The sequence below is a fragment of the Prionailurus viverrinus genome, chromosome B1 (genome assembly GCF_022837055.1).
Source record: "Prionailurus viverrinus isolate Anna chromosome B1, UM_Priviv_1.0, whole genome shotgun sequence".
Lineage (NCBI taxonomy): Eukaryota > Metazoa > Chordata > Mammalia > Carnivora > Felidae > Prionailurus > Prionailurus viverrinus.
In genome coordinates this window covers 97061438-97087165 of record NC_062564.1, presented here as the reverse complement: position 1 = coordinate 97087165, position 25728 = coordinate 97061438, and the positions used below count along the sequence as shown (strand labels likewise).

General features: G+C 33.8%; 1 protein-coding gene across 6 annotated transcripts in view; it reads right to left on the bottom strand.

Annotated features, from left to right (window-relative positions):
* MFSD8 (major facilitator superfamily domain containing 8) overlaps nucleotides 1-25728 on the bottom strand; it is a 48307-nt gene that overhangs the window by 5815 nt on the left and 16764 nt on the right. For 5 of the 6 annotated variants that reach the window (XM_047855389.1, XM_047855390.1, XM_047855391.1 and 2 more), the window contains 9 exons: nucleotides 21900-21943; nucleotides 15879-16119; nucleotides 14899-15012; nucleotides 11844-11988; nucleotides 11058-11113; nucleotides 6892-7000; nucleotides 4669-4803; nucleotides 1467-1570; nucleotides 1131-1378 (listed from right to left, as the gene is read on the bottom strand). In XM_047855389.1, the coding sequence (XP_047711345.1) occupies nucleotides 1131-1378; nucleotides 1467-1570; nucleotides 4669-4803; nucleotides 6892-7000; nucleotides 11058-11113; nucleotides 11844-11988; nucleotides 14899-15012; nucleotides 15879-16119; nucleotides 21900-21943 (1196 nt within the window). The remainder of the gene's footprint in view (nucleotides 1-1130; nucleotides 1379-1466; nucleotides 1571-4668; nucleotides 4804-6891; nucleotides 7001-11057; nucleotides 11114-11843; nucleotides 11989-14898; nucleotides 15013-15878; nucleotides 16120-21899; nucleotides 21944-25728) is intronic. The other variant, XM_047855393.1, reaches the window with a different exon arrangement.

The following is a 25728-nucleotide window of genomic DNA, read 5'->3' as shown; positions in this document are numbered from 1 at the left end:
TTATTGTTTAAAAAAATTTTTTTAAATGTTTGTTTATTTTTGAAGGAGAGACAGATAGATCATGAGTGGGGGAGGGTCAGAGAGTGAGAAAGACACAGAATCCAAAGCAGGCTCCATACTGCAAACTGTCAAGCACAGAGCCGGATGTAGGGCTCAAACTCACAAGCTTTGAGATTATGACCTGAGACGAAGTCAGACGCATAACTGACTGAGCCACCCAGGCACTCCATCAGTGTAATTTTTAAAGAGGAAAGTAGCATTTTCATTTTGTGACCATTTAAATAACTTCTACTAAAAAGAAGGGTTACAAGTAAACCCCGAAAATAACCTAAATGTACTATATTTGGAAAATGAATAAATGATGGTACATAAATAAAATGGAATACAATGTATTCCATGGAATAAATGTATTCCATGTATTTAAAAATAAAAAATTTAAAAAAATTAAAAAAATAAAATTAAATGTCATGGGAGAATATTTACAATATATTGTTATATTTTTTTAAAAGCAGACTATAAAATAGTAACAATGATATAATCCTGTTTTTGTGTTAAACAGCCACAGACATAGATAAAAGACTGGAAGTATAATTTCACCAAAATTAATTGTCTCTGATAGTTTTCTCCATTTGGACTTTATATTTTTTCTAATTTTTATATAATGAATATGAAAATTCTTATAATAAAAATGAATTTTAAATTATACATAGCTGCTATACATGTTTAAGACTGCTGTGTTTTCATCTCTTAGTAATTGTCTCTAGGACCGGATGAAATTAAGCCTAGATCCACATTTGTCTATCAATTTTGGTTTCCTAACTTTTGCCTAGTTTAAGGATGAGTTTCAAAAATTTATGCTTCAGATATTTTTTCTTCTGAAAATGATTTTGAGCTCACAATCTTGAATTCAAAACATTTTTGAGCTCTAACTTAGAGTACTCGTTGTTAAATTTCAACATACTAAGTCCTAGAAGTACTTTATAAAAGTTTTTTTTTTTTTTTTTTTAATTTAAGGTGCTGAATATGACAAAAACCCACCAACTCAGCTTGTGTAAAAACACAGAATGGTAGCAAAAAATGTACCTACAAGTATATTTCATGTGATTGCAGTATCAGGATAACTTGCTCACCTGAGGTTTTGGTCCCAGAATTTTTGAATACAACGTATAGGACGTAACATTGCAGGATGGATAGCCTACTCCAATTAGCATAGCTGCTGTGAGGAACTGAGCCAGATGGATCATGGGAGTGTAGAAGCACCAGGCTTGTTCAATTGGGCAACCAGTGGGTCCTTCGTTGCGATCTTCTCTTGGAGACTTCCAAAGAGTAATAATAATTTCCCCAAATGTGGTATTAGGGATTGAATTATTATGTAACTCTGTAAAAACAAAATTAGTACAGTGTATTACTTACTAATTTTAAATGAATAACAGGGGCTAACATTATAGAAATAAGTATAGCTATACCTTCCCACTGTATTTTGGGAAACTGATTTCCCCAAGGTAACAAGATAAAGAAGCCAACCCATACAACGATGAGTCCTCCCAGTAGAATAGCACGCTCACCAATCCTGTTAAAGAACAGAAACTCTGTAATTTAAAAACAAAACATTATTACATAGTTTCATTACTTTTATATTTTATAAATTACGCTATAATATCTTGATGCTTTTAGTCATATACCAACTAATATGAATGCTAAATATAATTTTCCACTAAAAGGAACCAGTTGATTTTAGATCTTGGACAGAAAACGTATAAGATGAGCCTGGATAGTTTTTTCATACCAAAGAACACAGAAGCTATCAGTGGCTACTAGGTACTCTTGGTACTTAGATAAAGGTACTCTGAGCCAATTTGAAGACACTGGCCAAAACACAACAGTGCGAACAACAGAACAAATAGTAATGACAATGGATTAAAACACATGTTATAATCTATGAATTCATATTATATTAAAATAAAATTCTCTTGGTTACTTTTAGAGTATGTTTTAAATAAACTCATTATTTTAAAACTCAGTTAATAAAAGGAAACAATCATCTTGTCTTTCCTGTACAAACTGTACAAGATAACCAAATAATTGGTGATAAGAAGGTTCTCTTCATAGAAAGTATTCCAAAAAATTATATAAAGACATGATAGAATTAAAATGTCAACATTTTTCAATTATCTATTAATATATTAATGAACCTAGAAATGACCAATGGTCACTAACATTATAAAAAGAGATAAACAAAATATATTTCTCCTGATATAAGCACATATTACCACCTACAAAGTATATTCTTGACAAAAAATTGAACTCAAATTTCATCAAGGTTCTAGATACAAGTACCAATTTTTCAGAAATACAGAAACACAGGAATATGTTAACAACAATGACAACACCACCACCACCATAGGAATTCAATCAGTGAGCTCTAAAATGTGAGAAACTATAAAGCATACATCCTGGTTTCTTGAAAACCTATAGATTAAAAGAGACTTAGGAAAATTAAGAGCCTCGGAGAGCCTGGGTGGCTCAGTCGGTTAAGCACTTGGCTCAGGTCATGATCTCATGGTTTGTGGGTTTGAGCCCTGTGTTGGGCTCTGTGCTGACAGAGCCTGAAGCCTGCTTCAGATTGTGCCTCCCTCTCTCTCTGTCCTTCCCCTGCTCATGCTCTGTGTCTCTCTCTCTCAAAAATAAAAAGAAACATTAAAAAAAAAAAAAAAAGAAACTTAAGAGCCTGAGTCAAGTAAGCTGTGAAACAAAATAAAACAATATGAAACAAAACAAAGTAAATTTAAAAAACATTTAAACCAGTGGAGGAAACTTGAATACTGCCTGGATATTTGATGATACTTAGAAATCACTGTTAACATTTTTAGATGTGATAATGCTGTCATCATGAACTTTTAGAGATACATACTGAAATATTTATGGAAGATATGAAATGATATCTGGGACAGGCTTCAAAATAATCTAGGTATAGGGGATAGGGAGTGTGGAGTGGGTAGAACTATATAAATGAATCACAATTATTCAAGGATTGGTAATCATTGAAGCTGGGTAATGGATATTAGAAATTCAGTACATGATGCTATCTACACCTTTGTATATGTTAGAAATTTTCCATAATAAAAAATGAAATTTACAAACAAGACCAACGACTTCCCAAAACAAAATAAACAAACCCAAACACCTCACATCACCTTCAGAATACCTAGGATTCACATCTTTCCAACCTGATATTTCCCATTGCCATTTCTTTCCTGCTCTGGCCAAACTTGCCTTCCTGCTTTTTCCTTAAACACACAAAGCTCAGTCTTCTGGAAGAAGAGAGTTCCAGACCCCCTGCATGACTGTCTTCTGACTTTGTTGAGGTCTCTGATTGGATGTAACTTCTTCAAACATGCCTTCCTAGAGCAGTCAGTCAAAATAACACTGCCACTCTCTCTCCCAACCCTGCTCTTGCTACTCTTTATTCTCTTCCTCTGCTCCATTCTTCTTCACAGTATTTACCATTACCTGACTTCATATTTTTGTTTATTGGTTTTCCCGCCCAATAGAACACAAGCTCTCTGAAGGTATGGAATTGGACAATCTGTAAGAATACCTATTTCTATAGCAAGATGTAATGCATTTACTGTTATTTAATTTTGAATATAAATCTATGTCTATGTCTATATCTGTATCTTGTCCCTGCTTCTTGGCTTTATACACACAGGAATCTTCATAGTACCCCCCCCCCCCCATTGCACATAACCTGACACACTGAATCAAGATGTGTTAATTGATTTTAGAACGTTATAAAATTCTAAAGTATCATTAAAATATTTTAAGAATAATTAAATTGTTAGGATTGCTTAAATTCATCAACGAATGTCTCATCTTGGACATGAATGAATTTAATTTTATACAAACACTTCCCCCAAAGCATGTTTTTTACGGTTGTAGCTTTACAAAATGCTTCTTTAAAATAATGGTCTCTAGTCAAAGCTACAAACAACTTTGTACAGTAACTATATTATGCTACATAATATATTTGTCATTATGATAATATATATAAGTACTGAAGATTTGGAAGTTTTAGATAAAGAAGTTTGGCAATTTTAAGCACAATTTTCCAGACTTAACCACTAAATCCTTTCTGTTGCATAACATACATATACACACATATAATATATATAAATATATACATATACATATATATACATACATATATATACAGCAGAACAAAGTTTTATAAAATACACTTTTAGAAATACTTCAAATAAAACATAATATACAAAAGATACATTAGAAGACAATTAATTCACTTGGTAAAATATCTTGCTTTACCAAAGAATATACCATATGGTATAGAAATATGTGCTCCCTTAATAAACTTTAAATCTGTTCGCAAACACTCAAGTACTAAAACTAATATATAATGAGAGAAAAGCTTTATTATTTTATTTTACTAACATATTTGTTTATATTATTAGCTTTCAATGGAGAGATAACATTTGTTTACATTGTTAGCTTCTCAATGGGAGATCAGGTTGGAAAGATGTGAAGGCTTGTAGGTATTCTGAAGGTGATGTGAGATGTTGGATTCATTCCATGTTTCCCTTTTTAAAAAAAGACTTTTTTAAAAGCGTATTTTAAAATTGAGTGAAACAAAACCAAAGACACATAACTTACTTCTTGGAAAGTAATTTAACCCCCATGAAAATAAGAATTGCCTCAACTCCAAGAGCAGCAAGTATTATTCCATCATATAATACAGCTTGTTCTCGAGTCCAGGCATACATATCCATTGTTAATGGAGTAACGATGCTAAGAAAAACAAATTATTGTTATTTATTTAAATCATAGTCATTATAAAAGTGAAATAGAAGCTTTAATAATGATACTGACACATTCAAGAATTTGCATCTCTTTTAGCAAAGATACCAGCTCTCTATATAAAAATTTTTTAACACATTTAGTTGTTACATGCACAAACTACTAAGTTTGATTGTATTTTTATTTACTAATATTCATTTTAATTATATAAGTAACATATCCATATTGCAGAAAGCCTAAAAGACAGGAAAAGAAATCAACCATAATTCCTACCCTTCTAACTAACTAATCATGGTTAAATTTGGTTTAAAGTGGTTTCTTTTTTATTTCATCGAAATAAGTAATAATATAATAGTAGTAATGTTACTATTATTAGGTTATTAGAAACTTGTTGGACTTTTTCTCTTCCTTAGTCTCTTTTATCACTATCTTTGAATGTATATATCTCTCTTCCTACCTCTGAATGTTGCTCTTCCTTTATTTGACTATCTGTCTCCTTCCTTGCCAAGCTTCGTTTCCTATTTTGTATCTCCTCTGTTAACTGGATGCAAAATGGAATTGAAATATATTTAAAATATTCATTCTTTAAAAACAAAAGAATACCACCATTTAAAATTTTAAAATCAGAACAGCTGATGTGGAAAATGATTTGGTGAATTCTAAATATCTTAAACATAGAATTACTATATCATCCAGCAAATCCACTTCTGGGTGTACAACCAAAAGAACTGAAAGCAGAGACTTAAACAGATACTTGTACACCAACATTCATCACAGCATCATAGCATTATTCACAATAGCCCACAGGTGGAAATAACCCAAATGTCCATCAATAGATGAATGAATAAATGAAATTGGTATATATAGACTATGGAATATTTTTTAGCCATTAAAATGTATGAAATTCAGATACATGCTATAACAGGAATGAACATTTAAAAACACCATGCTAAGTGAAATAAGCGAGGCACAAAGGACAAAAGGAAATGTGTTGTATGAGTCCATTTATATAGGTACCTAGATTGGAAAAAGTAGAATAAAGGCTCCCAGGAGCTGGGTGAGGGGGAATGGGGACTTACTGTTTAATGGGTATAGAGCTTCTGTTTGGAATCATGAAAAGATTCTGGAAATGGATAGGGGTTATGGTTGTACAACATTTGTGAATACACTCAATGCCACTGAATTGTATGATTAAAAATAGTTAAAATGATGTATTTTATGTTATGTGCATTTTACCACAATTTTTAAAAATGCCCCCAAAATCAAATGAACTGAAACTTTCACATATCTCAAAAATTTAAAAAATAAAAATAAACTAAAAAAAATAAAAATCAAGCAAATCTATATGTATTGGCATAAAAATGTTACAACGTATTGACAAAAGAATAAACCAAATTTTCAAATGATAATGTCACATAGTCTATGTTGATTTAATAGACACACACACATTATAGCACATATGAGTACTTACACATGTAAGTACTACTAGTACTTACAGTTGTATAGAAAAAATATTTGAAAAATTACACAATAATGTATTAGCAGTGGTTACTTCCAGGGAAAGGAATGGATATGGAAATACAGTTGCAGTGTTTAGCATATTTACACCAAGAATATATTATTTTTATAACATAATGGAAAGGCATTTTAAAAATAAAAAAGCCATATGATAACTAAAGCTCAACAAATCTTACACAAGGCAGAGATTTTGTAATATATCAAACTAGTTTTTTTTTCAGGATCAGCATCAGATGTTAAATAGAGTTAACACTGCCAGGCTGAACTCCATATACATAGAGAGTTATATAGCTTAAAGTTAATTTACTCATGGCACTAAAGTTTTATAACTATATTTATCATAAAATTCCAAGAAAGGGAGGAAAGATAAAGTAATATTATAGACAGAGAATTAACTATATTCAGGTTAAAAGCATAAAATTTATGTATACTTTTTACATCATGACAAAACGTATGCCTTCCATAAAGTTTCTGAGAATATCGATAAGCCTATTAATATTGCATTAAGAAATACAGATGATTTACATAATATGATATAAATGAAGACAGAATAAAACTTACGTTTCAAAAAGGGCAAAGATAAACAGAATCACAAAAAACAGAACATTGGTGGCCAAAACAGCAACTTGATCAATATTTCCTTGGGGAAACTGAACTTCATCTGTACTTGCTATAATAAACAGGAGAAAAACTGTATTACTTAAACATCTAATTTTTCTTTTGACACTAAAATAATGTAGAAACTATATGTAGCAAATTCTGTGACTAAATATTTAAAATCACTTTCAGGCTTCTAAGTGGTTTAAAAGTAACAATTTATACCATAGAAGTAATTTTTAAATAGCTTAAAAAATTTTTTTTAATCTTTATTTATTTTTGAGAGAGACAGACAGAGCACGAGAAGGGGAGGGGCAGAGAGAGAGGGAGACACAGAATCTGAAGCAGGGTCCAGGCTCTGAGCTGTCAGCACAGAACAGACACAGGGCTGAACCCATGGACCGAAGATCATGACCTGAGCCGAAGTCAGACGCTTAATCGACTGAGCCACCAAGGCGCGCCAAAATGGCTTTTAAAAATAACGTGAATTTTCTTCCCAGGAGATATACTTCAATTCTGTTATCTATAGGAAATACTCAGATTTTCTATTTGTTGTCTCTTGATCCAAAATAGGTATAGAATAAAATTCTATAAAATGAGCTCATTCTAAATATATTTGCTTTAAATTTCTACTGCAAGTTTTTTTTTCTATTTTACCTAAATCTTAAATTTATGAGGATTTTTTCATAGTTTATTAAATCAGCTAGTTCTGTGATTCACTTCAGTGGATATGTATTTTGAATTTCAATGTTATGTGAAATTAGTATGAGTAAATATCCTTATACGTTATAAGACAGTTTTTAAAAAATCCTTATATTATCATTTATATTTTTGCAAGGAAATATATTTTGTAAATTACCACCAAGATTTGATGGTGCTTTTATAAATTAGGAGGAAGTGAGCGTATTGACTTATCTTAAACTATGTATTAAGCTACATACTCAATATTAGTTATTCCTTATATAACTGAGAAGTGTGAAGCGAAATACACCTACTTATATACATTTGTCATGCTATTTTACAATTTACCTACTTATTCAGAGTAAACCAAACAAGTAATTCAATAATGTTTTCATTTTATGCTATCTTTAAGTGTGTATGTAACACCAGCAGGGGGTACGGGGCTACTTTCCCAAGATACAGTAAGTTTCTATAATTTTTCTCATAATAGCGTTTCCCTTTATATCTCAGGATTCCTGACAAGGAGTTCCTCCTCCAATAATAAATGAGACTTGGAAATAGTCTGCTATATCTGGGGACAATTAAGCACCCTGAACACTCAACAAAGAGTTATGACCTCCCTTTCTAATGGCACAAAGAAAACTGGTCACCTTTGTCCAGATCCTTTTCCGGGATAGACCCTGATCCTTGTGGACCTTATATTACTCGGGACAGACCTGCCTGATTCTCTGTTACCACCTTGAACCCAGTCTTTACTCCTTTGAATTAAAAAGCAACATTGCCCCAAGTTAGACTGGAGTTTGCATCATATATGGTTAGTTTCCTGCAGCCTCTACCCAGTGCTGGCTTCAGTGGGAAAGCTCAGAAATGTTGCATCCTAGATTGTGAGGATTGACTGGGTATCAAAATTATAAGAATTTTAGGAAAAGACTACACTAATATATTGATTCAAAAACTATGTAGTTAGCAATTATGATCCTATCCAATGATAACATTTTTAATAGTAGGGAAAAAGCAGAAATATTTTATTTAAATATTTACTGAAAAATTAAAAAAATTTTTTTTAACATTTATTTATTTTTGAGAAAAGAGAAACAGGGCATGAGCGGGGGAGGAGACAGAAAGAGGGAGACACAGAATCTGAAACAGGATCCAGGCTCTGAGCTGTCAGCCCCCAACGCGGGGCCTGAACTTACGGACCGTGAGATCATGACCTGAGCTGAAGTCAGACACTTAACTGACTGAGCCACCCAGGCGCCCCAATATTTAGTGAAATTTAAAAATGATTTCTGTTTTAGAAATTATTTTGAAGTACCTAGAAATATTATGAAAGAAAATAGATCTGGTCTTTCTAAACTCTCATCTGTGCTTTAGGGCAGTGTTGTGCAATAGAACTCTGACATGATGGAAATGTTCTTTCTCTTTGCTCTCCAAACAGCCACTAGCCACAGACCCATAATTAAACACTTACAGTGTTACTGTGTGACTGAGGAATTTCTTCAATGTAATTTAGCTTAATTTAAATTTAAATAGGCAAATGTGGCTGGCAGCCACCATATTAGACAGTATAGTTCCAAATTTTTGCTATCGTCCTTAGACCAGTAGCATCAGCTCCCATGATAGCTTACTATAAATGTAGGTTCTCAGAATCTCACTGGGTTTGCCAGATTTAGTAAATAAAAATACAGGATATTCAGTTAAGTTTGAATTTGTGATAAACAATAATTTTAACTATTTTCCATGCAAAATTTGAAATTTAAATATAAGAATGTCCCATGAAATATTTGAGGCATATCTATACTAAAAGATTATTTGTTCCTTATCTGAAATCCAAAATTACCCAGCCGGGACATATTTATACTAAAAAAGTATTCAAATTCTCCTGGGCATCCTGTATTTAATCTGACAACCCACTTAGACCCCTCCCCCTCCAAGGCCTACTGAATCAGAACCCATTTTAACAAGGTTTCCAGGTGTTTTTGAAGCACATTAAACTCCATGAAGTCCTAATCAATATTGCTACCCCCTTCCAACTTCTGAAAGATTTTGCTTCTTATGTTTTTTTCTCAGCACCTCAAACTCACCCTCCTTAACTTGCTCATTCCTTTTACCTGATAGGTCTTTTAAGTTAGTACCCTATTTTTCACCTTAAAAAAAAAGTGGCTTATACCCCTTGCGGGCACTTCCTCACCATTCCTTCTTTTCTTTCATTTTTTATTTTGAAAAATATGAAATATATATTCAGCCCCTATATTCAACAATATTTTGTCACACTTGATGCATGTACCCCTCCCTTTCCTTTTTTCTTTCACTCTCTCTTTGTTGCTGTCGTGTTTTTCAATGGCTTACTCTGATATTTGTATCTCTAGCTTTGATCTCTAAAGCCAAAATTACAAATGCCTCTGGCATTTTCTTGCTGTTCTAGTGTAGCAGTATATTTAGCTTGATTCAAACTGAAATCATTTTCTCTGTTCAGCGAATGTCCTTTCCTAAATTCTTGTTCTCTCCCATTCTTTCACTTATCTAGACTCAAACCCTGACAGACATCTTCAACAACTCCCTCTATTTCTTAATAATTCCTATCCAATCTATCAAGAATCTTAATTTTTTTTTCTTCAAAAACTCACATCTGTCTCTTTTCCATTCTTAGTTGCTGCCCTAGTTCAGGCCTTCACACATCTGGACTAGTCTCACCTGAAATCTGACTACTGTCATACTTCTCCTTTTTCTCAAAAAGTTACTAACATTCTTCACCAGTCTGCTCTCTACCCTACTTTCAACTTTCCTTCCACTAGTTTTGTTGTGAAAATTAAATAAAATGGCTATAGAAGATACTATGTCTTTTCCACAACTTTTCTAATATTTAAAACTCCCAGGAACAAACTCCTTAAAGGCAAGAACTGAGTTGCAATCTTTTGTACAGAGGGGGACACTCCCCATGGAGAATATAATTAGTACTTAAATAAGGGTTTACTTAGGAAGACATATCTACTGACCAGATTGGTTACTTACTTCTAAGTCAGAGAAAGATCTAAGGGATGAAAATGTACATTTGTAGCGTGTACCAAAAGAATAAAAATACAAAAGAGAAACCTAGTTCCATGATTAAGGGAGCAAAGAAATGCTTGAAACAGAAAGATACATTTTATAGGAACGTTACAGAAATCATTCTAAAGAACTGTAGGGTTTTAGGATACTGGCTCTTTGCAAAGAAGATGAAGTGATTTTTAGCAATGCTTTTAATCTTGCCAGCCATGAACACCAAATAACTGATCTGGGAAGGCCTTTTAAAAAAATTATTAATTTAGGTAACTTTTAACTTTGAAGATCCTACCCCAATCACCCATTGTACTGTTTTCAGAAGCAAATCGAAGTAAATACCAAACAGACAGAATAATCGGAAACACTTTGATAATGTTATAGTAATTTAGTCAAAAGGGTCATAGTACCTTCTTCAAAATTAACATTTTTACACTGTCGTCCTGAGTCATCCACACGATGTTCTCTTAAAAAGAAAAACATAAATATTGCATCTATGAAAGACTTACTATGATAGATAAATGGCTTTAATTTATTAGTAGCCTTCTTTATCTTTTCACATTCTGATATAGTTTCTTTTACTAACTGCTAAGTAATGAAATTGTTACCAATGAGGTATAACCAACAAAATTTAAAAGATACAAGTTATAATTCTTATTATCTTATCATATAAAATGAAGCATAATATTCAATCCAATATTCATCCAAAAGCATACATGAACTACTTAATAAATATTTAAAGTTTTCCGGTGATTTTAAACATTTGTTATAAACATTTTTGGGGCCTTCAATAAAGCACTCCAAAGAATTACAAGGTAATAAAACTTCTGTAGTTTTATAAAATTTCTTCTAGTAAATAAAAGATATAAGTAACTTTTGTATTTCAGGTTGATACCAATCATTAATCTACTTAAAACTGTGCTTTCATGCCATTCCTGTACTTAGAAACCTACAGTTAGTAAATCAAGACCAAACTTTGAATCTTCAAAGACTTTATAATCTAGTCTCATTTATCAGATTGCCTATTATTTCAGTTACAAGTACTAGATGCATTAGCTGATCAAAAAACATGAACACAACTACAGACATCAAAAACCAAATAAAGACTTCATAGGAATAATTATCTTCCAATAACGATCATGCTTATTTAATTTCACAATCTACACAAGTAGTTTTATAATTTCTATCTGATTTACCTTAATAGAGTAAGGATCAGAATAATATTTAAAACTCCCAGGAATGCGCCAAGTAAAACTGGTGCTGTATACATATTTATCTGCAGCTTAATGGCATCCCATGTCACACCCTTTTCTCCAATGAGTGCAAAACAAGTCTGAAAAACTTAATAAAATATAAAATAAAATGTATACAGATAAATTATTATGTGGGAGGCAAGGGCTAAAAAATGTGAAAGACATTTACTACAAAATTGGAAGCAACTTTGTGGAATCTCACATCTACATCACACATCTCAATAGAGGCAAGGGAACAAAATATTTACTCTTTCACATAGTCCATAAAAGATATACAATTGATCTGTGGAATTAGGAAAAAAATGTCTAAAAAAGCTCCTTAATGGGACATTAATGAGAAAAAGATTCAGAAACACTGATATACATTCACAAAGAATTATATCTAAAGCAATTTGTCAGTATCTTCCTATTTAAAAAAATCTCCACAGAAAATTTAAATCATCCAATTTCTTCCATATAAAATTACAATTTAATTATAAGGAGTAGAATGTCACATTTTAAGTTAATATTTCAAATCATCATTGTGTATATGGTATTTAAATCATGTATATTTTTAAATTTGGATCTGTGGCAAAAATCAGCTTGGAAGAGAACTGGTTTGCTTTCCTGATTTAGATTCTATATCTGGCTCTTCCAATAATTTGCAACCTTAAGGTAAGGATAAAGTAAGACATTACACATAAAACACTTAGAACAGCATCTAACAATAGTAGACATTCAATAAATGCTAGTGCTGTTAATGTGGTCATTACAGGAAAGCCCATCTAATCTTTTTCAGGCCTACATTTACTCATCTAAAGATAATACAAAATATTTAAATGAGATAATCTTTCTTTTTGGTTATTTCTTTTATTCTCAGGTTGAAAATGTGGCAAATCAATGAACAAGGTGATATAAATTTTAGTGCTGGTCTTTTTTTTTTCTAATTCCCTGCCTTTGAAATAGCTAATACTGTCTCTGAACCTCCATTTTCTTGGCTCTGAAATAAAGGGGGTTAAGCTAAATAATTTCTTAAGCCATTCCTGGTTCTAAAATGCTATGAGATCTATTATATGCCTCTACCTCTTTTATTTTATCATTATTTAATCTCCAAAATACTTCTTATTTATTTACTGAGAACATATAACAGGTGTATACCAGGTTCTGTGCTAGATACTGAGGTTAGAGTGGTAAAGGAAAAGACCCAGACTATATCCTCATACATTTTATGATATGGCGGTAGATCCAATTATTCTACATTTGTATGTATATTTTACTCCAAATACTAAACTGAAATATTAGATTTTTGGTGAAAGATAAATTGGATTCTCTTTTGTAGAGCTTTTGTCTTGGCTCTCTAAAAGAAAGTAATGGAGTGGCACCTGGGTGGCTCAGTTGGTTGGGCATCCGATGTCGACTCAGGTCATTATCCTGTGGATCATGGGTTCAAGCCACGAGTCGGGCTCTGTGCTGACAGCTCAGAGCCTGGAGCCTGCTTTGGATTCTGTGTGTCTCTCTCTCTTTGCCTCTCCCCTGTCTGTGCTATCTCTGTCTCTCTGTCTCTCTCTCAAGAAAAAACATGAAAAAAATTTTTAAAGAAAGTAATGGAAAGAGGGGTGAGGGTAGGATATTAATGATAAAGTAAATGGAACTGGATTCAAAGTGATGGTATTCATAACTGTAATACTCAAAGCATGACCAATTATATGATTTTTCAATGTTTTTCTTTTGTTCTTCTTTAAAAATTTTTAAGGTTTTTAAAAATTTATATTTGAGAGAGACAGAGAGAAGGGGTGGGGAGAGAGGCAGAGAAAGAGGGATAGAGAGAAAATCCCAAGCAGGCTCTGCAACTCATGTGAGATCTGTGAGATCATGACATGAGCTGAAACCAAGAGTCGGATGCTTAACCAACTGAGCCACGCAGGTGTCCCTTCAATGTTTTTCTAAGCATAAAAATTACTAATTTATCTAATAGCAAAAACTTACTTGTCTTGGGGAAGTATTAAATCTTATTAATATTGTTTTACACTCAGCTAAAGGATGGAGGCTATGAAGAACAGTCTTTCAGTAGTCTTTCAAAAATTCTCTCATTTTCTTCAAACTCAGAAAAGTCTGAAAGGTATGGGCAAAGAGCACAAGAGTAAAGAATCTCCTATAACTTTCCTCAAATCCTTTGGTCAGAAGAATTTTGTTTCTGGGCTATCTGGGTGGCTCAGTTGGTTAAGTGTCCAACTTTTCAAATTTTTTTTTTAAGTTTATTTACTTATTTTGTGTGTGAGAGAGAGAAAGCACAAGCAGGAGAGAGGCAGAGAGAGCAAGAGAAAGAGCATCCCAAGCAGACTCTGCACTGTCAGCACAGAGCCTGCTTTGGGGCTCTAAGTCACCAACCGTGAGATCATGACCCCAGTCAAAATCAAGAGTCGTATGCTTAACGGACTGAGCAACCCAGGCCCCTCCTTGCATCCAACTGTTGATTTCAGCTCAGCTCATGATCTCACAGCTATGGGATCGAGCCCCACATTGGTCTCTGCACCGAGCGCGGAGACTGCTTAGGATTCTCTTTCCATCTCTCTCTTCCCCTCCCCCACTTGCGCACATGTACAGGTGTACTTGCTCTCCAAAAGTAAAAAAGAAAAAATTAAAGAATTTTGTTTCTAATAGACAAGAAAAAAAGCTAACTATAATGGAGATGTCAAGCTAAATGATTATTTCACAGAACATACAGATAGAGTTAGGTTCGAATCTCATATTTCCCATTTGCTATCTGGCTGACCCTGAATAACTTACTTAGACTCTCTATGCATTGATGTCCTAATCTGTAAAATGGGACTAATATTATTTACTTTAGAGAACATTTGTTAACACATATAAAGAGCCTAGACTCCTGCTGGACCAAAAATATTAGCTTCCCTACTTTTCCTTTTAGCTATGAGGTTTTATACTTGGATTCCACTTAACATTTGAACTTTCAAAGTTCTCCAAATTCATATTCAAGCAATGACAAGTGAAAAATACCTACCTGGACCTAGAATAAAGCCTAATGCTTGACATGCACTTGTGTTTGCCATGGAACTTATTCTTTCCTGAAGGGAAGTAGCACCAGCAATGTATGATCTAACAACTGCTACATTTCCTAAGAAAAGACACAATAACCCAAAGTCAAAGAAAATATTCTTTGGTTTATAAAATCCCACTTAATTTGGCTTTATATAAAACAAAAATATTAATCTATATTATAGTCACTGCTTCTTCCTTATGATTATACAAAGCATATACATTGAGCAAATGTATCAATTAGTGGAAAATCTTGCTTTTAGCAACATGAAAACACAATTAAAGATGTGAATAAATGAAAAAGTGACATTACAGAAATGTTAAACTTTTTTTCTTATTAAATATGAAGAAAACACTGACTAAATGGCAAACTACTGATCGTTACAACTATTTTTAAAACAAAGACATCACAAATTCTGCATGCTTAAATGTAATATAAGAAACAAAAAGATCCACTAATAATTTGACTCAAAAAAATTTATTGAGCTCTTATTATTTTCAGGAGACTCTGCAAGAAAGGCCACAGAATATTTTAGAAAGTCATAAATTGTCTCTAATTATAAAAAGTTTACTATCTGGTTGGTGATAAAAGATGAAAACAGAGCAAAACAGTATATAAGCAAGTTCCACAGACATACTGGAGATGGGAAAGATCTGTTAAGGGGTAGGGTAACCTAAGAAAGTTTTATGGAAGATGTGGAACTTGAACAGAATCTTGAAGAATGAAGAATGATGGGAACAGAATAGAGAAACTATAGGTAACAGGAATATCATGAACAAAGGCAAAAATCATAGGAAAGGTATTTGTCTATTTGCAATGAGAAATCTATATGTTGAGTTGTGAGATATGAGATTGAGACGAGGTGATACCAGATGAGAGAGGGTGAATTCAGGGTGAATGTGAATCTGAACAGCCAAACACATACATACATACATACATATTACCTGCTCCAAATCCCACCAATCCACGAGCAACCAACATGTAGTATTTATTATGAGAAGCTGGAACGTGGACATATGCATAGAGGCAGTTAGCCACGACCGAAATGAAGATGGAGACAATAAGAGGTTCTTTTCTTGGTCTATAATTAGACCACAAACCAAATACAGGTGAAGCTACCATTTGGCCAAGACTAAATGAAGCAATAACCCAGCCCAAAAAACTTGCATCAGCTGTCTGATCAATCTGCAGAAAAAAGTACAATGCTTTAAGAATTGTTATCCAAGAAAAGTAAAGTTTAAGACTTAAACACATTTTTCTGACAATGTAACATTTCCTATTTAAGTAAATAAAAACAATAATTCTAACATATCAGTTTTATAACACTATTACTTATAGTAAGGTATTCAAACTTCTTATAGTATAATTAAATATGCTACCAATTCACTATACACTAGAAACAATACTTGGGAAGCTTCAACTTTTAGAATGATTATGGGAATATGATTTATGATTTGGTTCATAAAAATCTTGTTACAAATAATCACATTATATGTATAAACAATAACATCACAAAAGTAAAATGCCATTCTTTAATTCTTATAAAGTAAATACAATTATTTAGACTTATGTTACTCCATAAGCTAAATAGCCATTAGCACTATAAATCTTTTTTTTTTTTAACATTTATTTATTATCATTGAGAGACAGACACAAAGCGTGAGCAGGGGAGGGGCAGACAGAGGAGGAGACACAGAACCTGAAGCAGGCTGCAGTCTCTGAGTGTCAGCACAGAGCCCAAAGTGGGCTCGAACTCACAAACCAGGAGATCATGACCTGGGCTGAAGTTGGAGGCTTAACCGACTGAGCCACCCAGGCACCTCATTTTTATTTTTTTTAACTGAGCACAATAGTCAAATGTTTAAGAGAATAAAAACACAAAAGCTGAAAGATAATTCTCCCATTAAACCTATTATTAATTCTTCCTTTCAACATGGAGGATTCAGGGTTCTACCACTGAACGAGGGTTTATGTGTAATGATAGATGTTGAGGAGAGAAGCAAATGATTAAATTCAGAAAATGAAATTCTTTCAAAAAACAGAAAATTTTAGCTTACAAAAGGGACTATGGAATAAATTAACAGATTAAAAAAAATATATATGGTAGGCTATATAGTAATTTGGAAACATAAGAACCATTAAATTTTTAGAAATAAGGGGTGCCTCGGTGGCTCAGTCGGTTAGACTTCCGACTTCAGCTCAGGTCATGATCTCACAATCTCTGAGCTCGAGCCCCACGTCAGGCTCTGTGCTGACAGCCCAGAGCCTGGAGCCTACTTCGGATTCTGTGTCTCCCTCTCTCTTTGCCCCCCACCCCCCCACCTCCTTGTGCTCGCTCTCTCAAAAATACATATTTTAAAAAATGTAAATAAATTTTTAGGAAATAAGATTAAACATATATAAAGTGTTAGAACAACTTAAAGACAACCATGGCCTTTTCTAAAGATATTTTTAAATAGTTTAAAATGAAAATGTTTAGGTACATTTTCTTGTGGGGGATGAGAAATAAGAGTGAATACATATAATGATACACAATATTAAAGTTCTAGCCTTAAAAATATCTCTTATTTGGGGCACCTGGGTGGCTCAGTCAGTTGAGTGTCCGACTTTGGCTCAGGTCATGATCTCCCGGTTTGTGAGTTCAAGCCCCACATTGGGCTCTGTGCTGACAGCTCAGAGCCTGGAGTCTGCTTTGGATTCTGTGTCCCTCTCTCGCTGTGCCCCTCCCTCACTCATGCTCTGTCTCTCTTTCTCTCAAGAATAAATAAAACATTAAAAAAATTTTTTTTTAATCTCTTATTTTAGGCTGGTTTTCATTTTCTACCCATATTACCTTTGGCTCCTTTGATCACTCTATTAAAAATATAAAATAACTTCATGTCATAAAAAATTTTTAATTAATTTTCAAAAAAGCAGCGAAAACTCAATTTTAATGTTAAATGTGTAGTGGTTTGAAAGCAAAAGAATGAAAGTGTCTTCTCAGGATATCAATTGGTCATAGTCCAGTATGTGTTTCAGGGACAGAAGCTGACTCTCAGGGATAGCTCTAACAATATTAATGATATTTGCCAGAGACCAATGGAAACTTTTATTTTAATTGGATACTATTCTTTATGGTGACTGGAAACTGGAATCTGTTAGAAAATTCTGCTAGAATTGTAATAGGAAAGTAAAACGGGTTTGGGAGATACAGGTTCTACACTACAACAGGTGTCACTTCAGTAATTAAACTGTTATCTGCACTCCTGTGTGTTTCTCTTTTTAACAGTAGTAACAGCATCTCATTTCTGGTCCTCTGGCCACCTCTGGTGATCTCCATGATACCATTTTTGGGATAAAATCTAAACTGCTTATTATGAAAAACTAGCTCACAAGTTGGCCACAGTCTCTTCTCTAGCCTCATCTCTCTGCATGTACCCTTCCTCCAATTCTAACTTTCAGTCACACAGAACTGTCTTAAGTCTCCAAAATGAGTCAAATTCTTTGCCTCCAGGTCTTTGCACTGATTTCTCTACTGTCTCCCTCTACCAGCAATGCCTTCCCAACCTCCTACTCCCTGGCCCCTACCTTTTTTTCAGGAAACCAACTCCTACAGACCTTCAAAACTCAGCTCTGGTGTAACTGATTTTTAAAGTCTTCCAGAATTTTAGTTTGGGTTAGCAACATCCCCCTAATAGCCCATGTCTGTCTGTCTGCCTGCACCTCTCTCTCTTTCTCTCTCTCTCTCTCTTCTTTCTCTCTCTCTCTTATTCTCTCCCCCCCCCCCCCCACACACACCCACACACACCCATACCTTTAGACCTTTACTCACGTATACTGTATAGTAACCATCTGTAATTAACTTATTTGGTTTGGCACACATCAGTAAAAGTTGGAACTGTATTTTCTCAAAACAAAAACAAAAACAAAACACAAAAGCCCTCCCCCATCTCTGTCATTTCAGGAAAAAAAAAAAAAAGAAAAGAAAAAAGAAAACCATACACTCCAAAGTACATGGTATTGAATTTCAAACATTACTTTATAAACATGTTAATGATATTGACAAAGTGAAAGTTCTGGAAATCTTCATGCTTTGATATGGGAACTAAGATATGAATATGGGCGTTCCAAGCATTTTTAACTTTTATTTATAGATGATTGCTTATTAATTCAAGTAACAGTCACCGAGTCCTTTACTGTGACAAAAAATGTGCTAGGCAATAAGGATACAAAAGATGAGTTAACACAATTTTTCCAAATCAGGTTTCATCATAGTGAAGTTTCAGATTTTACTTATCAGGTATTTGAGTAGCTGGGGGTAAAAAATCACATGCTTCAATTTTTTATCTGTCAAATAAGGATAACTTCACAGAGTTGTTAAAAGAATTATTTGAGCAATGTATAGTGCTTAGGGTAATGTCAGCATATATATACACTAAATGAATATTACCTATAGGATATAAAAACTAGTATTTCTTAGAATTTTGTTTTTACAAAGATGTCAGTTCTATTATTATATTTTATTATAATTCATGCATTAGTATTCCCACTATCTCCCTAGGCCTATAAAATAACCTATCCTTCCAATTCAAAATCTAGTCTTAAGAATATGAATCTTCCTGGATATTTATCCCACTTCTGGGCAACAGAACCTCAGGAATCACTTGGCTGATGGTTGTCTATCAGCCAGGGTCAGAAAGAAGCACATTTCAGAGATTTACACTGGTGCCAAATTCCTTTCAGACAAATAATTTATTGTTTTGTTTTGTTTTCTGAGTTTTTTCTTGGGTCGGGGGGGGGGTGTTCTAGCTTTTTATCTTTGTCACAGATGGCTTTTCAGCTAAGTAATATTTTTCAACATGCTATTGAAAAAGATGGAAGCCTTAAATTAAGAATTAAACAGTTTAAGGTAGTAAGTAACACAGCACTGTGGTTGAGCCAGATTTTGGTTTCAGATAGGTTTGGCTCTGCCATCTTCCAGCTGAGTGACTTGAGCAAGCTACCGAACTTTCTGACTGTGAGTTTCTTCACCTGTCAAACAGGATAGATAATAATCATTTCATAGGGTTGCTATGAATATCAAGAGGTGAAAAGTTTAGTACCATACCTGGCACATAGTGAGCTTTCACTATTATTATGAAATAACCTGAGAAAGGTTTTTTATTGAAATTGTTTTATTTGTATTGCCAAAGAACTAGTTACAAGTTCATGTACTCACTAAATTTACCTTTGAAGAGCTTTCAAATATCTGGAGAAAGGAGTGTACCTTTTCAAAATTCAACATAGTGTGCTGAGTAGACCTAATTATTGTAAATACCCTTCTTTTGGTAATTTTGAGGTTAAACAGACTAGATACAGGGATCATAGAAATAAAGAGTTTTGATACATGGAAATATATTTTTGGCAAAGAAAATATTGCTCTAGAATTGTTAAATTTTCCGCTATAATTCCAATCATTCTGCCAGTAAGGAAAGAATTTTTAACATCATGGCTAATAATTTCATGTCATATAAATTTTTATTTATTTTCAAAATAGCAATGTGAATATGGCACCAACTCAGTAAAAAAAATGAAATTTGTATTTTTGTCCTGATTCCTTTTATAATATCAGATATTTTAAAAGTTAGCATTTTCAAAAAGTTAAAAATTCATAAAAACTAAAAAATCTAAAATTAAGTATAAAATGTCAATAAGCTTCTTGTATCACAGGCACATTATTTTTAATAATAGGGATAATAGGGATAAAGATAATAGGGAAGAAGGGTGGAAGGGAAGGACAGAGGAAAGGAAAGATGAAGGGAGGGACAGCATCTCAGAAAAAAATGCAGAAAAATTTATAAAGGCCCCAGGAACCTAGATTAATTCAAGTAGCTATGTCTAATAAATTGTTGGCTATAGATCTAATATGGGCCAAAGCTTAGGATTTAGTCTACAACACACACATACACACACACACACACACACACACACACACACACAGCCCAATCTCTGGGAAAAACCAACATATAAGGAACAAGTTGGTAAAGAAAACCCATAAAAGAATTTAATAACAAATATTTAAAGAGCCAAGCCAGGACAGAGTAATATACGGAAGCTAAGAGAGGGTTTTCAGAAGCAGGGAGAGGTCGACAATGTCAAATACTACCCAAATGTCATGCAAAGGACCGAAAAGTATCTATTTGGTCAGCAATCAAATCATTGGAGACCTTAATAAGAGCAGTTTCATGGTAGCAGAGGAGTGAATCAGACTGTAGCAGGTTCAGGAGTGAATAGGAGGTTGGAGAGTACAGAGAACTCCATCAAGAACCTTAACTGAAATATTGTTATAGATAACGTCTGCAACTTATATACTGATTTTTAGTAAATTCATTCCTGGAGATTTAAGATAGAATTGACATATATTTATATTATGTTATATGTCAAATATTTTTTTTTTAAAGAGTTGGCAGGACTTGATGATTAACTGATGCCAGGGTACCTACTAAACTTGCATCTTCTTGTTAGGCCCTCCTCCCCATCTAGTAACCACAGCATCGAAATACATGTATTATCTATTCTTTTCACAATGTCAACCAGACAACCCTATGGGAAAGCACAAAAGTATTCCATAGAAATGTCATTTGTACCATTCAGGAATTCAGACTATAAGTAATTTAGTTTCCTTTTTATCAGGGAGGGGGCATTGGTGGGATATGAAAGCAGCTAATAAGTAGGTGAGCATACATCTACATTTGTCTAGGACTATCCAGGTATAATTCTGTTTTCCTGGTATAGTGCTCCCTTCACTTCAAGAGTGTTCCGGTTTGCACAATGAAGCACTGGATCACCTTACTTATAAGCCTCTCTGGAAGAATTATTATCTCAAGTCATGCCAGTAAAGATTAAATCAATAGACTACCAAAGAGACTGTCAAGAAAACTCTTAACTATGTAAGAGTTACTACTACTATAGCTACTTAAGAGAATAATAGATTGAAGTGTACAAACCTTTTGGAGATATGGCCATATTGACATTATCACAATAGAAAATCCTGTAAAGAAGCAAACCCTGTTATTTATACTTAAAATGATGTCATTACTATTTATAGATACAATTTTTTAAACTATAACATGGGCTTTAAAATATCATTCTCAATTTACAAATTTATTCCCCAAAATGTTTAACTTATTAAGCAATGGAATTGTATTTATTAGAAGGGAAATAAATATTAAAGACTTGAAAATCATATGTAATTATAGTCCCTGGTCATAATTGGGGTAATAAAAGCAGAGGACCTGTTTCTCCTTATTCACATGTCTTTACTGTAAACAGAAATAAATTACTGAAAGCTTTGTTAAGTTCTTACAAGCAGAACTGAGTGGACATAAAGCTATTCTGTTAAAGAGGAAGTGGTAGGCTTCTAATGTGTGTTGTTTGGCAGAGATAATCGACAGTAGGGAAGTCTAGGAAAAGGAAAATGATCATATAAAGGAGGAATAGGCTATAAAGAACCAGGAGGCTTCAAGATGGCTATACCTTAAAAGAAAACTCATTATCTCTGCTACCCTTTATTGCTTAAGAGCTGTAATGATAAACTCCAATCCTATCTGTCAATTTTAAATGTTAGGCATATTCAATCAAAATTCTATAAAGGCCATTTAAAAAAAAACACTTTTATTAAGATATACTTCACATACTATACAATTTACCCATTTAAAGCACTCAGGTTAGTGGGTTTTAGTATAATCAAAGATACGTGCAACATCACCACAGTCAATTTTAGAACATTTTAGTCACATCACAAAGAAACTCTGGACGTTTTAGCTACTATTCTGCTGCTTTCCATCCTATTGCTCACCAGCCTGAAGCAACTACTAATCTACCTGTCTCTATAGATTTTCATATGAATAGAATCAGGCAACATGTGGTCTTTTGTGTCTGGCATATTTCTTAGCATAATGTTTTCAAGCTTCATCCATGTTGTACCAGTATCAGTACTTCATTCTTTTTAGAAAGCTTATATTAAAAATAGTTTAATTATTAGTTTAATTTTAGTGTATTTTGAATTGACATTGACTTTGATGAAAAGCAGACTGAAAAAGTAAACTAATATTTGAAATCAAGGCTCAATTTCACAATCAAGAAACTTAAAAACAGGTAAAATGTTTAACATGCTAATTAAAATCTAAAGTTAAAATAATTATTTTTTGCCATTAAAATAGAAATTATTTAATTTTAGATAATGGAGTACTAAAAATTAAAATTATTTCATTTTATTTATTATATTTTATTTTATTTCAATTCCTGTATAGTTAACATACAGTGCTACATTAGTTTCAGGTATACAATACAGTGATTCAACACTTCTATATATTACCCAGTGCTCATCATGACAAGTGCACTCCTTAATCCCCAATCACCTATTTCACCCATTCTCCTACCTCCCCCTCCCCTGTGATAACCATCAGTTTGTTCTCTATAGTTAAGAGTCAGGGTGCCTGAGTGGCTGAGTTGGTTAAGCGGTTAAGCATCAAACTTTTGCTCAGGTCATGACCTCCCAGTTTGTGGGTTTGAGTCCTGCACAGCTGTTAGCTGTGCTAACAGCTCAGACAGAGCCTGGAGGCTGCTTGGGATTCTGTGTCTCCCTCTCTCTCTCTCTCAAAAATAAATAAAGAGGGGCGCCTGGGTGGCGCAGTCGGTTAAGCGTCCGACTTCAGCCAGGTCACAATCTCGCGGTCCGTGAGTTCGAGCCCCGCGTCGGGCTCTGGGCTGATGGCTCAGAGCCTGGAGCCTGTTTCCGATTCTGTGTCTCCCTCTCTCTCTGCCCCTCCCCCATTCATGCTCTGTCTCTCTCTGTCCCAAAAATAAATAAACGTTGAAAAAAAAATTTTTTTTTAAATAAATAAATAAATAAACATTAAACCGTCTATTTCTTGGTTTGTCTATCTCTTTTTTTTTCCTTTGCTTATTTATTTTGTTTCTTAAATTCTACATACTTGAATTGAGCAAGTATCATATAGCAAAATCATATAGTATCTGTCTTCCCCTGACTAACTTATTTGGCCTAATATTATACACTCTGGCTCCATCCATGTTGTTGCAAATGGCAAGATTTCATTCTTTTTTATAGCTGAATAATATTCTGTTGTTATCAAATAAGTTAGAAGTACTTTATTTTTTAAATGTTTATTTTTGAGAGAGTGTGTGCAAAAGTGGGGGATGGTAGAGAGAGAGGGGGACAGAGAATCTGAAGTGGGCTCTGTGCTGACAGCAGAGAGCCCAATGAGAGGCTCAAACTCAGAAACTGTGGGATTATGACCTGAGCCAAAGTCAGACACTTAACCGACTGAGCCACCCAGGTGCCCCATAAATTAGAAGTATTTTATTTTATTTTATTTTAACTTTTTAATATTTATTTTTTAGAGAGAGAGTGCGCACATGCAAGCGGGGGAGGGGCAGAGAGAGGGGAAGACACAGAATATGAAGCAGTCTCTGGGCTCCAAGCTGTCAGCACAGAGACAGAAAAGGGGCTCGAACCTACTAACTTTGAGATTGTGACCTGAGCCAGAGTCGGATGCCCAACTGACTGAGCCACCCAGCTGCCCATGGAAGTTAAATGAAAAAAATTAAAACCTATTGTAGAGGTTGCTATCGACACAACACTCATTGTGTAGGTAGAATCCTCCTTCCCGATAGAATCCCATTTTTATTCAGGTATCCATCATTCCTCCACAAAGCCACAGACTTTAAGAGAAACTGTCTCCAACCCAAATTCCAGAGGGTAAATCCAGTTAGTCTAAAGAATTCAATCAGAATAATCCCACTATCCTAGTTGATGATAGGCTTAGAAATTGACAGGGTCCAGTTCTGACCAGTGAAAAGGGAAGGGAAGTCTACTTCAGGACCTCTAAGAAAGGACTCCTTATCTCTGTGCAAGTTTAAAAAAAAAAGACCCTTTTGGTCAATAAAAATTATCATGAATGGATGTGACAGCTTGGGCTGCTGCTGCAACCTTGCTACAGTGAAGTCAGTGCATAGAAGAGGAGAAAACCAAAATATGTAGTGGGAAACAGAACCAAAACCTCAGTGAACTTCACCTGGAGTTGTCCTACTATGGGTATCTTACAAGAAAAAATAAATTACCGTTTAAGCCAATTTGAATCAACATTTTTCCCCTGAAATTTGTAGAAGGCACCCTAATAGATACACAATCCAAAATGAAATTGCATTACAAAGAATTGTTGAAAATATCCTTTATTTTGTACTTTTCTTTCATTTTAGCTTTATTTAAAAAATATTTTTACTCAGTGTGAGAGAGTGACTGGGGTAAATAGAAAAGATAAAGAAATGTAGTTTTAAAAATTTAGTAAAATGGCCTTCAGTAAGTCTGTGTCAGGGAAAAGATACCACCTGTAAAATCTGTGCCTATAGACTTAAAGGATCTAAGCTTGGAAAAAGAATGGATTCACTAAAACACTTTTTTAAGAATTGTCACAGTATTGATAACTCCTATATATTTTCATTCTTTATCATTTTAACATAAGTACAGTTCTTAACATTAAAATTTCCTCATGAAGTTTTACTTTTTAGTAACTATATTTTCAGAAATAATGTTAATAGATTAAAATACATCAAGGTATACAGATTAAGATTCTTGCTTTACTATTTGTGTCAGTGTGGTGGGTTAGTCAGTTAAACATCTGACTCTTGATTTTGGCCCAGGTCACGATGTCGAGGCTCATGGGATCGAGCCCTGCTTCGGGCTCTGTGCTGACAGTGTGGAGCCTGCTTGGGATTCCCTCTCTCCCTCTCTCTCTCTGCCCCTCCCCTGCTCAC